This window comes from Sitophilus oryzae, unplaced genomic scaffold (genome assembly GCF_002938485.1).
Source record: "Sitophilus oryzae breed Bouriz unplaced genomic scaffold, Soryzae_2.0 scaffold_154_pilon_pilon, whole genome shotgun sequence".
Taxonomy (NCBI): Eukaryota; Metazoa; Arthropoda; class Insecta; order Coleoptera; family Curculionidae; genus Sitophilus; species Sitophilus oryzae.
In genome coordinates this window covers 1,070,901-1,088,507 of record NW_022146225.1, presented here as the reverse complement: position 1 = coordinate 1,088,507, position 17,607 = coordinate 1,070,901, and the positions used below count along the sequence as shown (strand labels likewise).

Genomic DNA, 17,607 nt, shown 5'->3' with positions numbered 1-17,607 from the left:
TTTATCAATGCCGTTCTAGTTTTATTCAAAACGTGTAAAAATATGATGTAGGGCAGACTCAATATGTTGTTTTATTTTACGTTGTCAAGAAATGTTGGTAGTTATTAAAAAGTTATTAAAATTGTTATAAAAATATATAATTCTAATAAAAATAGATATGTTATAATAACTATTTATTAACAGAAACATCTAATACGCTACTGAAGCAGGTTAAGTCAAATTGACGTATCTAAATTCTTTGACATATAATCTTTTAAGTGAATTGCATAAATGATCGGTTTACTACACGTATGTATACATCTAGCTGTCACTTACTAGCGAAAAATTATTCCATTATTTCCCTCGATTTTTGGCCGAGATCTTCCGCACGCTACTCAACCAACTATTTTACAGTCTTTTTCGATAAATAGTAATAGTGTCACTGTTAATTTAAGTTCTGCCACAATTTCCTTCTAGATTTACTACCTTTAAACAGCTATCAGTAGTAGAATAAATAATAAATAACATAAAATAAGCTCAGTAAAGACTGATAAATCCACAAAATTTCAAATCAAATTCAAATGTGTCAAATGAATCGTCAAACAGAACTGTCAAGGATCCCCACCCTAGAATCCTCGTTCCGTCGACCATGCATGAATACATGGAAAGCATTATGCTTCTTCAGTAATCTTTTTATTCAAAGGTTTTTGTCTATTTTTTCTGAATAAAGTGGCTGAGGAAGGTTAAACAAAATATAATTTAGTTATTTCTTTCAGGATTTGGAAACTTTCGATTTAGAGGACTTCAAATATAACTCTGTCAATATAACTGCCTTCCGACTGGTTGACGTGGACCATCCCAAAGTCCAGGAAATCTTGAAAGTAATGGAGAAGTTCCAATCTATCGGACACGCCATTCTGAATAGGAGTGGTATAATACAGGTACTGTAAAAAAATTAATCAATTAAATCAATCATCTTTATAAAAGCACACGATTTTTAAGAGAGTGATCAACTCTTTCAAAAAAGCTCCACCATCAGTTATCGTATTTTTATATATAATTTTATTATTTAGAACGATTCGTGTTTGAATTTGTTTCCTCGTTATAAATTTGTATTCTAAAAATACGACATTATTATAATGATTTTGTCAATTTTTAGGCTGAGCCGGCTCTGGTATACGATTCCGTCTACGTTTTCGCCAAAGGCCTAGCGAATATGGATTCTATCAAGCCTACCAACTTATCTTGCGACGTAGAAAAGCCCTGGAATGACGGCCTGTCACTCTACAATTATCTTGATGCTGTGGTAAGTTTCTTGCTCTTAATTAGAATTCATCCTGAGAATTTAATTATAAGCAAAATTATCTTTTACTCAATTATTGTTTTATATGACTACGTATTTTCTTGCATTTTTTGTATTTTTTTTAATTTTTTCAGTAAAAAATTACCAACTGACATTTAGCCGTGATTTTTCGAAGACTTTGTATAGTTTAAACGGAGTAGTATCGGAGAATTAAGCTTGATTTTCATGCATCCGTTATCCGACGATACGATATTAATTTTATTGGTTGAATTTAAAGACTTCGATTGATTAGAAAATTACGCAGTTTCCAAATTTAGTGCATTTTCATGCCTCCCTTCATCGGATAACTGATGAACTCACCGTACAAACAGTTTTTTAGTGATAAAAAAAATATTATAATAGATACAAGTGAGCTAACAACATGATTAAGGAGTTAACTCTTGTGTATAGTACAATATTTTATCTACGCCTAACTATAAAAACACTCAATGAATTTTAAAAATTATTGTACTTAACTACCCAAGCAGCATTTGGACATCGGGACAACGTTGTGTCACGCGACCAAACGTCGGGGCGCAATAATTAGTACAATTTAATAATTAATTAGTTAATAATTTAGTACAAACTGCAACGTTGTTTAAAATCCTAATTCACAGAAATACAAAAATATAATGATATGGCGTCTAAGTCGCGTTTTATCCTAAATTGGGATAATTATAGTAAAAATATTATTTTTATGATTTAGTTAGAGACATATGCCAGATGGCAGTAAAGGAAAACAAAACAAAAGTATTTAAGTGTGGAGGATGTTTGAAGATCATAATTATTGAAACACTTTAACCGACTCTCTAACTCGTTACCCAAGGCAAAAAAAAGTTAAACGCAAACATCTTTATTGATAAATGTATTGTTTCTACTTTCAAAAATACTAATGGGCCTTAAAATTAAAGAAGTTTTAAAAAATTTCTTGAATTTTTTTTAGTAAAATGAGAATAATTTATTCGCAGCCGAAAAAATTGTTTCCGCGTGTTGTTTAGGGTCAAATATTTCAAGTTAATGTATTCAAAAAGCAGGAAATGCTATTTTAGGAACGAAACATTTTCTCATTCAACAACATGGCGGCTTTCACTTTGTTGTTTTGGAGATTAAGATGGAGTAGTTCGAGTAGTCGCATACTGGACTAATAAAGTCGCATTTCAGCCTTAACAGGTAGTATACTAGTCGCAAGATTGCCTAATTTAGTCATCCTAGGTCTAGCTTGTGCCGCCCTCTATATTCTAAATAAACGAGGGAGTGGATAAAGTATCGGTAATATGTCGATGTATATTTAAATTTAGTTTTATATGTACCTTTCTTATGTCCCATTTTAATTAAGTTTTTTTTATAAAAACAAAAATAGCACTGAACTATCTGACTGAACAGAACAATGAAGTGAGAATTTAAGATTTAAGGTTATGGTCCAATACAGTTGCAAAAAGGTAGTGGCTCGACGTCCTACCAACGTAAGAATAAGGAAATCTAAACAACGTTGGAATTAGTAAAACAGACGACGTTTGCATAACGTTGGAATAGGTCCTGAAAGTGACGTCGGAAAACTCTTTATTGCCCAACATTGTAACTACGTTGTCCGAATCACCTAAAGATCACTTAAGCAAAAAAGGTTACAAGACAACGTTTATTCGACGTCGCAGAAGCTTTTACTTTTTTGTAGTACTAGTTCAACGTCGGCACAACGTCACAACAACGTTTACATTTATTTTAATACCCAAGGTACGGAGCTAACTATTTTTTATTTAATTTGTAACTAATCCAACGTTGTGTTTAGTAAACATGTGGTCGCAAGTCGTGAATATGCTACTTGGGTATATACCTATCCTAATAATCAGTTACCTTAATATCTTTGTTCAAATAACACCATGCATGGCAATGTCAATATGACAGTAAATAATATTGACGTCACTACTTTAAAAAATGAGCGATTCGGAAATTATTCCCTCTGACATTGAAGAAGAAGTATTCAGAGCCATTTCTGGATTGCTTCCAGCAAGATCGAAACAGAAGTATGAATATAACTACATACTCTGTATGAAAAATGGTGCACCGAAAAAAAAGTACACAGCTATGGAAATGAAAAGGTACTCATAACATATTTTTCCAATTTAGTGCAAAATAAATGTTTTACAAAATATTTTTTTCTCTTTGGTAGTCATCTAAACAAGGAGTGCGGTAATGATAATGCGTGAGTTAAGAAGCTCTTAACTCATTCAAAATGCGTGAGTTGAGAGCTTTTTAACTCACTGACATAGATAAATACTTTTACCATACATTTTTTCAAGAAATATGCAGTAGAACACGGCTTAACTTTAAAGAAACACTGGTTTTTTGTCGCAATCTCTTTAAACCGGAAGGAAAGCATTTACTTTAATCCGCACCGTCACGTTTCCGGTTCGATGGACGCTAAAACACTCCGGATCAATTGACCGAAACCGAACATGACCATCAATTACCCCAAAACGGTCGAGCTGCAGTCACCGCCGAAATCCTGAACCGATCGTTTTGGTTTATTTTATTTGTCATCCTGTTCCACAGCTCGTGTTTTTCGGAATTCTCGGCAATTTTGACAAATAGCCTATAACCTGTTTAAATCTATAAAAACAATTAATACACAAGTTTGTTTTATTAGTGCAACTTAACAGAAGAATATAATTTAAAAAGCCTGATTAAGCTTGACCGTCACAGCGTTGCCCCCTTTTACATTTTTTCCTTTAATCAAAATATTTTAAGAAACAAAAATAAATTTATTACAAGTATATAAACAGTTATTATTTACATCGACAAAACTCACTTTCTTAACAGCACATAAAAGACATGAAGGGCTATTACTACCGCTTTTCCGTTCAAAATATTCTAATAAAGTTGCGATGAGTTTTTTACGGCTATTAAGCTATCTTGTACACTTCGCACTAAAAGAGGTTCTTAAAAAAACAATGTTCGACTGCAAGGTCTGCTAGTAAACGTTTTTAAGCTTAAAGTTTCACAAGACAATTTATTTAAACCAAAAACTTGTAATACAAAGCTAAATTATGAAAACGAATGACAAAGTCAGCAAATAAAAAAATAAATATGAGAAATTTATATTTTTTTAAAGCAGAGCTACCACCTGAATCCCTAGCGCGAAATTTAAATTCCAGTCAGTCAGCCCGGCGCCGAATATGTCTATGGTTGGCAACAATGAATTTAAAAATCGCGCTTTCGATTGCATAACTAAAAGTATAATAATTGATATCAAATATATGAAATTTGGACATTGAAAATAAGGAATTCATAAAAAAAATTAACCAAATCAAAAAATCCACAGAGTATGGAATGATTATCACAGCAGACACATATGGCACACATGAACTACTGAAGAATCAAATTAATAAAATTTACATACAATATGACAATAAGATACAATAAGATTATGTAATGTGTAAAGTAAGACCTAATAATTTGCCTTTCTATAACTACCGGATGCTTCATTGTCGCTGAAAGCATAGGAAATCCCATTCTAATTTTGAACTATCCAAATATTGACTCCCCTATTAATTTTACAGTTCAGTCGTAAATAGGTTTTATAAAGGTCATATGGGCAACAGTTTTGGACAAACCGATTTTAAGTAATTTAAGAAAAACTGCATCTATTTTTAAATTAAAACTGAACAGGTAACAAGCACGTAATAGCATGCCATTAAGGAACACCCTGTACAGGGTGGCGCCTCTCATACGCCGGCGCCGCGGAGGCTCCAAGGAGAACGACAGTTTTTATTGAAATGAAATTTTGTGAGCCTATGTAGATTAATTCAGAGCACTTTTTTAAAATTATAGAAAGTTCTACAGGGTGTCTCCAAAAAAAGTTACGTATCAAAGTTGTGTTTTTTGTAATCGAATACCCTATATATTAATTGATTTTTGGATTCTAGGAAAAAAAATAAAGTTTTATTAAAGAAGCATATACCAAAAAAATTATGTATTTTGACATATTTCACATTTTGTGAAAATGAAGAGTAAATTTTAAATTTCGATAACAGCTAAAAAATTATTACTAGTTGTTAAAGTCAGACTAATTAGACGGCTATGTTGAAGTAACGTCAGACATATCACAGAAACCTAGATCTTATCAAATAATAAAGATCTACTCAGATCAAATCATGTAGATGAAAATATCTAGAAAAATCTTTGATTGAGGGGTAGGCAACCTTAATAGTATTTTGAGGAGACATGCATTCTCCATTGAATATCGGAATAATATACTGGGTGTTCCGTTTAAAATGAAAGAGTAACATGCTTTTAAAGCTGACCAATGTTCAATATTAATTTTGTCTCACCCTGTACAACTTTTTGGATCAAGTTTTAATTTGATTTAAAGTACAATAGTTACTTTAACTACATATTATGCTATACCGGGTAAATTCCAATTTAGGTAGCTTTTATTGTAATTTAAAAATTGTTCTTTTTTTTTTAAAGAAATGTTAAATATGCCAAAACCTTACATTTTAGTTATATACTTCTCTTATAAAACTCACCTTTATTTTTTTCCCAGAATCCGAAAATCAATTAATATATAGGGTGTTCCATTACAAAAAACACAACTTTGAGATGTAACTTCTTTTTGGGACACCCTCTAGAAGTCTCTATATTTTTAAAAAGTACTCTGAATTAAGCTATACATATATGTTCACAAAATTTCATTTCAATACAGACTGTCGTTCTTCTTGGAACTTCCGCGGCATATGAGAGACGCCACCCTGTATTTAGAAAATATCCGTATATTCGTAAAACTCTTAACTTTACAGTTAACAAATTTATTCTTTCAATTTCTGCAGAATAATATTTTCTCATTTGGAAAAGCCTTATTAACTTTTACTGGCCCTATAAAAACTAAACGTAATTAATAAAAACATACTTTTATGGGATCGTAAACCGTACAAGATTTAGTTATGAATTTTATAGCGTCTGGAATATTCATTAGGGATGAATTTAAAATTTTCTCAATATTTACTGTATAATATTATACTAAAACTGAGTACGTCTTAAAATGAGCGTATTAAAAATGATAAAAAATACTAGGAAGTTAATAAATAAATCTTATATTTAAAAAACATTGTATTTTATTATAACATTTTAAATATATAAATGATAAAAAATTAATTTCTGGAGACGATAATACAATTTTATCGTTGTGTATAAAACAATATTTTTTTTTATTGCGAGTTACGTTTTAAAAAATATTCAGAAATTATTATTTCAAGGAATTAATTACGAGTAGAAAAAATATTGTGCTGGGTTGGCGTTGGTTTCTATCCCAAGCAGCATTTGGACATTGGGACAACGTTGTGTCACGCGACCAAACGTCGAACAACCTCGTGCCAACCCTAGTCTGCACTAGTTTGGAGAATAATTTTTGGGTCGAAACGACGTTGGATACCGACGTTGGCTAGCAGCCTAATTTAAACTATAATAATATGGCGTCTAAGTCGCGTTTTATCCTAAATTGGGATAATTATAGTAAAGATATTATTTTTATGATTGGCAGTAAAGAAAAACAAAACAAAAGTATTTAAGTGTGGAGGATGTTTGAAGATCATAATTATTGAAACACTTTAACCGACTCTGTAATTCGTTACCCAAGGCAAAAAAGTTAAACGCAAACAACTTTATTGATAAATGTATTGTTTCTCGTTTGAAAGATACTAATGGGCCTTAAAATTAAAGAAGTTTAAAACAAAAATTGAATTATTTTTTTTTAGTAAAATGAGAATAATTTATTCGCAGTCGAAAAAAATTTTTCCGCGTGTTTTTTAGGGTCAAATATTTCAAGTTAATGTATTCAAAAAGCAGGAATTGCTATTTTAGGAACGCAACATTTTCTTATTCAACAACATGGCGGCTTTCACTTTGTTGTTTTGGAGATTAAGATGGAGTAGTTCGAGTAGTCGCATAACTGGACTAATAAAGTCGCAGTTCAGCCTTAACAGGTAGTATACTAGTCGCAAGATTGCCTAATTTAGTCATCTTAGAGTCTAGCTTGTGCCGCCCTCTATAATCTAAATAAACGAGGGAGTGGGTAAAGTATCGGTAATATGTCGATGTATATTTAAATTTAGGTTTATATGTACCTTTCTTATGTCCCATTATAATTAAGTTTTTTTTATAATTAATAGGTCCTGAAAGTGACGTCGGAAAACTCTTTATTGCCCAACATTGTAACTACGTTGTCCGAATCACCTAAAGATCACTTAAGCAAAAAAGGTTACAAGACAACGTTTATTCGACTTCGCAGAAGCTTTTATTTTGTTGTAGTACTAGTTCAACGTCACCACAACGTTACAACAACGTTTACATTTATTTTAATACCCAAGGTACGGAGCTAACTATTTTTTGTAACTAATCCAACGTTGTGTTTAGTAAACATGTGGTCGCAAGTCGTGAAAATGCCACTTGGGATGTAATTTGAAAAATAAATAAAGCTGTATCTTTAGTTGTCAGTTTTGAATCAATATTTTTTAATACTCTTTCGTGTCGATTGCTAATTGAATGGAGACAGAAATGGCTCAAAACGAAATAAGTAAATTACCAACAGATATTCAGGCTGAGGCGACAAACGCCATATCCAAACAAACTACTTCCATTTAAATCTCGAATAACTTATGAAAAGGAATACAAAATTTTTCAAAAATGGAAGCAATTAAAAAACGTGCGAGAGGAAATAAAGTTTTTAACCTATCCTCGCTGTTAAAGTATCATTTAATCTACCCTTGCGGTTAAAGTACTATTTTATCTACTATTTTTGATAGATATAAGGCAATTTTAACAGTTGCTATGAAAAAAAATTAATGGGATGAATATTGAAATCTCTGATACAAAAAAAGTTTAGAAATAAATTACGAAAAAAGAACAGCCATTCGAAAATTGAAATCTTGTTGAAAGGAAAAAGCGTGTAAAAGCCTTTAACGATTGAAACGGGGGTGTAAAAACGATGAAACGTCGAAGCGGGAGTTTTTATAAGTTCACCCTAAAATAGCAGATAAGAAGTTAAAAGTTACAGTGGTGCTTTACAGCCCTCCAGCCGTTCTCCATCCTCTATTTCAAACAATTAAGTGGATGGAAGCGATAAAATAGAATTTTACAATAACGACAGGTAGAGTGAAAATAAAAAGGGAATTGTAATGTTACGGGCCTGACCGTTTCAGTTTAGTGTTAAGTCCGAAATAAAAATACAAAGTTGGGTGGATACAAAATGTTTGTATGGTTTAGGAAAGGGTATGAGCTTTGTTTATTTTAATGCTTTATTTATTGTGAGGTCAGGACATAAAAAGTTTTTAATTTAATTTGCAACTCCTGTTACTGCGAAAATCTGTACAGTCTGTACACTATTTAAAAATCACTTTCTTAAGAGTCACTAGTCCGAAAGAGTAATAAGCGTTCGGCATTTAACGTTTTATGTAAAACTGCCTAGGTATTTTTGCACAAATAAAGAAGGAAATTAAAGATAAAGGATTATATTATTTCCGTATTGTAGCACATTTATAGGCAACTTCTAGATTTTGATGATCAAACATCAACAAAATATTTCTTATGTTTGGACTAAATTTTCTCGAAAATAAAGACATAGTTTAAAATTCCGTTACAATACGGAAATAGATTGAAGTTTTGTGATTTTTTTTTGAAATCTGCCTAAGGCTTAGCCTGATCCTGTCGTCGATCCTGTCGACCATATAAATTATATATCTACAGTGATATATAATTTATATGGTTTTGTAACAAATTTCTCGTTATTATGACAAATGCTGAAGCTCTGCAAACCTTAATCAAGTTTTAATAACAGCACGTGTCTATGAAATTTTGGGTGTTGCTTAACACGACAGGATCAGGCTACGCCTTAGGCAGATTTCTGAAATATAATATATAGCGATGGGAAAAACCGATTAATTTCAATAAACGAGGACTCGAGTTTCAAGCGATTGTAATAACCGAGTGATCGCTCGAGCGAAATATCACTCGTATTTAAAAATGCGTTTTTTTGCCAGTCGCTTGTTGTAAGTACTCGTTAACGCCAAGCGCCAAGCAGTAAGTTGCTTGCGCAGGGCACATATTCTGTCGGTGATGAATGGCAAGTAGCAAGCGACGAGCGAGTCGCTTGATCGCTTGATTTAGTTTATTTCAAAGCATTGTCGATGTAGGTCGTAAAATTTTGTCCCTCAGATACGCAACGGATAAATATATATACGGCGTCGTATAAATTTGCTACTTGCAATGTATGCAGAAAATTCGCTCGGCTTTTTATCGAGTATGTCACATTAAAATCGAATTTCGATTTATTTCATTCTAGGATAGCTTGCGTTCGTGGCTGGTAACTCGTCCCTTGCATCGCTCGTTCATAATCGAGCGATGTCGGTTATTTCAATAATCGAGCGAATTTTCGCTCGAGTTATAAGAAGTTAAAAGTTACAGTGTCAAAAGTACAGCCGTTCTCCATCCTCTATTTCAAACAATTAAGTGGATGGAAGCAATAAAATAGAATTTTACAATAACGACAGGTAGAGTGAAAATAAAAAGGGAATTGTAATGTTACGGTCCTGACCGTTTCAGTTTAGTGTTAAGTCCGAAATAAAAATACAAAGTTGGGTGGATACAAAATGTTTGTATGGTTTAGGGAAGGGTATGAGCTTTGTTTATTTTAATGCTTTATTTATGGTAAGGTCAGGACATAAAGAAGTTTTTAATTTAATTTACAACTCCTGTTACTGCAAAAATCTGTACAGTCTGTACACCATTTAAAAATCACTTTCTTAAGAGTCACTAGTCCGAAAGAGTAATAAGCGTTCGGCATTTAACGTTTTATGTAAAACTGGCTAGGTATTTTTGCACAAATAAAGAAGGAAATTAAAGATAAAGGATTATATTATTTCCGTATTGTAGCACATTTATAGGCAACTTCTATATTTTTAAGATTTTGATGATCAAACATCAATAAAATATTTCTTATGTTTGGACTAAATTTTCTCGAAAATAAAGACATAGTTTAAAATTCCGTTACAATACGGAAATAGATTGAAGTTTTGTGATTTTTTTTTTGAAATCTGCCTATGGCTTAGCCTGATCCTGTCGTCGATCCTGTCGACCATATAAATTATATATCTACAGTGATATATAATTTAGATGGTTTTGTAACAAATTTGTCGTTATTATGACAAATGCTGAAGCTCTGCAAACCTTAATCAAGTTTTAATAACAGCACGTGTCTATGAAATTTTGGGTGTTGCTTAACACGACAGGATCAGGCTAAGCCTTAGGCAGATTTCTGAAATATAATATATAGCGATGGGAAAAACCGATTAATTTCAATAAACGAGTACTCGAGTTTCAAGCGATTGTAATAACCGAGTGATCGCTCGAGCGAAATATCACTCGTATTTAAAAATGCGTTTTTTTGCCAGTCGCTTGTTGTAAGTACTCGTTAACGCCAAGCGCCAAGCAGTAAGTTGCTTGCGCAGGGCACATATTCTGTCGGTGATGAATGGCAAGTAGCAAGCGACGAGCGAGTCGCTTGATCGCTTGATTTAGTTTATTTCAAAGCATTGTCGATGTAGGTCGTAAAATTTTGTCCCTCAGATCCCTCAGAACGGATAAATATATATACGGCGTCGTATAAATTTGCTACTTGCAATGTATGTAGAAAATTCGCTCGGCTTTTTATCGAGTATGTCACATTAAAATCGAATTTCGATTTATTTCATTCTAGGATAGCTTGCGTTCGTTAAAGTTAGAGTTACAAAGAAGTTAAAAGTTACAGTGTTAAAAGTACAGCCGTTCTCCATCCTCTATTTCAAACAATTAAGTGGATGGAAGCGATAAAATAGAATTTTACAATAACGACAGGTAGAGTGAAAATAAGTCGGTTCAGAACGTTCTACGACGTTTTCTCACACCTAACCTCCACTCTTCTCTATTTAGCCAGAGATCAACAGGTATTTCTCTATTTTCTAGTTCTTTATCCACACCCTCCCTCCAGCTTCGTCGCGGCCTTCCTTTTTTATTTCTGCCTCGAGGTGTCCACAGTAAAATTTGTTTTGGTATTCTGTGATCGGGCATTCGTTGCACATGACCAAACCATATGAGTTGTTTTGTTCTTATGTCGTCCACAATTGTGTGTTCTGCTCCCATAATCTCTCTTACTCTGTCGTTGGTTATTTGTTCTCTTTTCGATTTTCCAGCAGATCTCCTCCAGTAATCCATTTCGGTCGCTAATAGCATGTTCTCTGTTCTGCTTTTCAACTGCCATACTTCGCTTCCGTAATTTATTATGCTTTTCACTACCGTATTATATATGTTCTTCTTATTAGCTTTAGAGATTCCTTGATCCCATAGTACACCATTCAACATAGATATTGCCCTCCTGCCTTGCATTATTCGATCTTCTATACCCTCATCGAGTTTTCCATCGTTAATTATTTTCAATCCAAGATATTTATATTTGTCACAGTTTTTTATCACGCTTCCATCCTCTAAGACTATGTTCTCTTGTGGCCCCCCTACAATCATACATTCAGTTTTGGCAAACTGACAGTAACCGACATTAAAAAAAATATTAATTAAGTACCTATATTTTTTTTAGATTTCAAGAATAAAAGCTCAGGACGCTCGTTGAAACAAAACACTTTAGGACGTCCCCGAAGGGCGTCTTCGACTCGCCGCCTTTTGTATTTCTCTAATTTCTCTAAAACGCCGAGATCGCTACTAATAAAAGCCGTTAGCAAACAGCCATAACGTCGTTTTCTCCACTTTCCTCTGGCTAAATTGTTGAAAAGGTCTCCGAAATTGTCGATTGAACTGCCTATTCCTGATCTTTTTTTTCTGTTCATAGTTTTAGCACTCTTTCTTTTATATTCTCTTCTTGCAAATGTCATTTTTATTGTCAAAGAACAGTTTGTTTGAATATGTAACTCTCATAAAGCCATTTAATTTCAAAATTAGTTTTTGTTTCTAAATTAGATGAGGCCTTTGAAAAACTAGCAAAGTCGACTGGCTTATAAATTAATACGCTGTGGCTTTATTAGAACTCAATCTATTTCACAGAATATTCCTGTAATTATAGAATGTTGCTTCTCTGCGCAAAACTATGCTCCTCTATGCAGTCTATCGCGTTGAAAATTTTCAATTAACTCCCTACTAATTATAAGTTAAATTTACGCTTATTCGTGCTCGCGCATCAATGGCGGAATGCTTTGTACAAAATACAATGAGAAATGCAAATATATGCAATCATCGGGGGAACGCACAGTCCATTTCCGACATTTTAGTTATTCCCGCTTAAATTTTCGGCAGGAGATATTTATCGATACTGAATAATCGTATTTTATCAATAACTCTGCTGATATTGAGTATTATTGGAAATAGCGTGTTGTACAAGGCGTCCTGAGTTTTATTTAAGCTTGTAACATGTGACCCTATTTCAAAATTAATTCTGTGAATTTTTGGTATGAAGGAATGGAAAGGTATGAAGTGTTTTGAAGTGAATTTCCAAAAAAAAACGTCTCCATTAAGTGGAATCATTGTTTTGTATCTGGTTTTTCTACCCAAGTAGCATTTTCACGACTTGCGACCACATGTTTACTAAACACAACGTTGGATTAGTTACAAAAAATAGTTAGCTCCCTACCTTGGGTATTAAAATAAATTTAAACGTTTTTATAACGTTGTGCCGACGTTGGACTAGTACTACAGCAAAGTAGAAGCTTCTGCGACGTCGAATAAACGTTGTCTTGTAACCTTTTTTGCCTAAGTGATCTTTAGGTGATTCGGACAACGTAGTTACAACGTTGAACAATATAGAGTTTTCCGACGTCAGTTTCAGGACCTATTCCAACGTTATGCAAACGTCATCTGTTTTACTAACTAATTCCAACGTTGTTTAGATTTCCTTATTCTTACGTTGGTAGGACGTCCAGTCACTACCTTTTTGCAACTGTATTGAACCATAACCTTAAATCTTAAATTTTCACTTCATTGTTCTGTTCAGTCAGACAGTTCAGTGCTGTTTTTGTTTTTATAAAATAAACTTAATTAAAATGGTACATAAGAAAGGTACATATAAAACTAAATTTAAATATACATCGACATATATTACCGATAGTTTCTCCACTCCCTCGTTTATTTAGATTATAGAGGGCGGCACAAGCTAGACTCTAGGATGACTAAATTCAGCAATGTTGCGACTAGTATACTACCTGTTAAGGACGAACTGCGACTTTATTAGTCCAGTATGCGACTACTCGAACTACTCCATCTTAATCTCCAAAACAACAAAGTGAAAGCCGCCATGTTGTTAAATAAGAAAATGTTTCGTTACTAAAATAGCAATTCCTGCTTTTTGAATACATTAACTTGAAATATTTGACCCTAAAAAACACGCGGAAACAATTTTTTCGACTGCGAATAAATTATTCTCAAACCAAACAATACTGACAATAAAAAGCAAATATAAGTGGATAAGACGGATTTTGCTTCAGTAACGTAATTCGTAGTGAATTTTATATAGGAATAGGCGACTGTTGCTATAGTTTGGGACTAAGTTTATGTAGATTTCAGGGTCCACTATTAATATATGGAGTGGTCAGAATTAAAATGGATTAGGACCAATTTTGTACTATTTTAAGATAATCATTTTTATACGTTTTTAAAATATTGTTTTTTCCGGTGGAGAAATAAATCGAGTCATACTTCACGCATTAAGCAACTATAGCATGTTTCTGTTTGGTTTCTGAATATTCTGTTGATTCCTTTCAGAAGTCAACTGGATCAAGTCCATAAAATTTAACGCTGTGCGCGATTTTAACATTCGCGCTTAAGTTTAGAGCTAAAAAAATATTTTTTTTGATAAAATGGATGACAATGAAACAAAGTCTGAACTATTTGCACCAAGTGAATCAGTTTATCAGTCATCTGAAAGGTCTGATTCTATCGATTCTGAAAGTATAGTTTGATTTATCGTTATTTTTACTATTACTACATCAGTAAGTTAGGCTGTTTTTCTTACGAATAATACTTAGATATCTGGCATGTTGTTGATCTGAATAAAGCTGAAGGAGGAAGAAAAATCTTATCATTTTATATAGACTTAACGTAACAAACTCTAAAAGACAACACATGAAAGATCTTCTTGCCTTTATCCCGCCTATATATAGAATAATTTTTATAAAAATCGAAGAAAACATTATTAATAGACAATGTGAAATCAAGAAATCCCTTAATGCCGAAGAAGAATGTATTGATGAACCAATTTATATCTAAAAGTTCAAATATTTTCAGAGATAAAATGATTCAAGTCCAAAAAAGTATAAACAAACATTCCTAAAAATGACCAGTTGTATTTTCAGTTCTTTACTTGGCAATTATACAATTTAAAATATAATAAAACATTGTGTCAACTTTTCTTCTCCAGTTTGTTTTATTTTAATTAAGTAACATTAAAAAACTTTAACTCTCATTTTCTCAATAATTATCTTCTAGGACTTGATCCATTTCACTTCTGAACCCCTCATATGTCATTATGCCATTTTTTAAAAAATGGATAAGGCGGGTTTTGCAACTTGACGCCTCAAATATCCCCTTTTCCTGTCAATTCCACCCTCGATATCTCTATTCTGCGCTCATCCCCCATTTCGCATACCACGGCATCTAGCGAATTAATAAATACGCAGTCGATATCGCAATGGCAAAAAGGGAGAAGGGAGAAAAGAAATGAAAACGGGGAACGCGTCTGAATACGAAGCATTTTAATCGACTGAACGGGCTTTCTCTATCTGTCGAATGCGAAAACTGAAGGCTGTACGCGTAGATATTTGCTCACTCATCCCCTAATCCATTTTGATGTACCATTCACACTCTCTAAGCCCCTATTCTTAAACGACGATTAAAGACATACACAGAAGTCCCTTGTTTTTACGATGTGGTTACATTATTGATTAATTGATTTTTTCCCATAGCAACTGTTAAAATTGCCTTGTATCTATCAAAAATAGTAGATAAAATAGTGCGTTAACCGCAAGGGTAGATTAAATGAAAAAAAAACAGTGCAAAGAAATTTCACGACATCTTTTGTGTTTAAAATTTTTGATTTATTCGGTTTGTAACCACTACATGACTGTTTCAAGAAAGCTACGAGCTTGCTATATCTACAAAGTTTAGATGTTACTAACGACGGAAATTTAAACGGTATCCTTAACCTTGAAATATCCATGTTTTCATTGACCAGTATTGTACTTTTTAGCATTGAATAGTACGACCATAAACTGGATGGCTGGATTTTCTTTTATTTTTCAGAAAAATATGCTAACAGTATCTTTTTTCTCGCTTTTCTTCCAATGGAAGTTGTTTGGATATGGCTTTTGTCGCCTCAGCCTGAATATCTGTTGGTAATTTACTTATTTCATTTTGAGCCATTTCTGGTTCCAATTCAATCAGCAATCGACACGAAAGAGAATTAAAAAGTACTGACCATAGATAAAAGACTTATACTATTAAATAGATAAGCAACTTATAATACATTTCAATTTTATTATACAAGGGCGCCTCTGGTAGATGGAGGAAGAAATACTAATGGAAGAGAGGGGTGCGGGGAAGGGGGGTTGTTTTAGTTAATTTAAAATAAATTTAGACATACATGTAAGAACACTTTGTGTACTTTTAATTAGGTCGAACATATTATAAACGATAAATCAACTGAATTAAAAGCATACAAAGTGTTCTTATATGTCGGATATTAATTAAAAAATATATTAAAAAGACTAGAAATAGTATATATTAAGTTGTTACAGTTATAATTTAATCTTTGGCGGTTTTCAGCAAATAGCAGGCAGTTTTACATAATTTTCCTCCCTTTGAAGTGAATTGGAAACGGCTATATAATTTTGGTGTAGGCAAGATTCCCAGTTTGGTTCCGTTTGAGACCTGAAATAATAAAAACAAATTAAATTAGATGTAATAATCTGCTGATCATGCTAATATAACACAACGCGCGTCCTTAATTCCTTACATGGACCGTAAAAAAAATTAAATAACTGCTTAGCAAGTAGCATTTATAAGCAGTACTAATTTAAAAATCTATAACTGTAAGTAGATATGTTTAATTTACTTACCATTGTATCCTTCGGAAACCAGGTGTACAACAATTAAACTCCATGATAAAAATAATTAAGAGTCTATACAAAACACAAATTGTCCCACCATTTTTAAAAAACATTGTCTAAAACAGAATACTGGCAAAAACTCTGAAGGAATTTAATTTTACAATAATTCGACAATCAAAACGAAATCAAAACGAAATCAAACCGTAAAATCACAACAAAAGCGTCTCTGAGTGACAGTTAAAAATCAAATTTTATTATTGTCAGATATTGACATTTGCATTGTTAATATTGACAGTTTTAATATTTTGCGCCTCTGCATCTTGGAGGAAAAACTATTTTTAATGAACCGTCATTTCCATTTAAGTTTCTCAGCCATGGTACTGACTCAAAACTGACAACTAAAGAGACAGCTTTATTTATTTGTCAAATTACATAGAAACCAACGCCAACCCAGCACAATATTTTTTCTACTCGTAATAAATTCCTTGAAATAATAATTTCTAGGTATTTTCTATACATCTCTGGTTTTTCCTGTTTAAATTTTATTTCTTTCTTCGGTTTCATTCTTATGCTCCAGTACTTTGACTTCTTCTTCAGCGAGTTCAACAGCTAGTGTGATTCATGAAGGTAATTTGCATTTACCTGATCTAAATCAGCATTTGTTTTAATTTGGCAATTTTTTATGAGTAAGAATGCATTTGTTTGGATACTGTGTATATTGTATATTATTCTTTATTCTCTACATGTTTTATATTCTCTATAAAGACGATTTCCAAAACAAATGACTTCAAAAAACTCTTAAAAATGCACCCCTAAGTGCCATGGACGTGTTTTAGTCGATATAGGTCCGGAAAATCTTGGTAACTTGTTTTAGGGAAACCGAAATTTATTATTTCTCTGTTGGTCCTTGACAAATGGTTCGCAACTGTCTAAGCTGTCTTTATAAAACGGTCTCGAATGGAGATTTGCGAATGAAAATAAAGAATCTGACGTACGAATTACCCATGACAAATAATAGTCGGTTTTGTGGCATTAAAAAAGAAAAATGAGGCATTAAAAAAGCTTCTGTGCAAAATGATAAACAATGTTGTTATGTAGAGATACTTTTTTAACGTACATTTTAACATAAACCATTTCTTGAGTACTAAACTAGTA

At 32.7% G+C, this 17,607-nt stretch overlaps 1 protein-coding gene across 1 annotated transcript in view; it reads left to right on the top strand.

Annotated features, from left to right (window-relative positions):
• The window catches only part of LOC115879014 (glutamate receptor ionotropic, kainate 2), a 409,701-nt gene that overhangs the window by 287,040 nt on the left and 105,054 nt on the right, over positions 1–17,607 (top strand). Inside the window, exons 7-8 of the mRNA XM_030895645.1 lie at positions 756–920; positions 1,139–1,285. Coding sequence (XP_030751505.1) covers positions 756–920; positions 1,139–1,285 — 312 coding nt within the window. The remainder of the gene's footprint in view (positions 1–755; positions 921–1,138; positions 1,286–17,607) is intronic.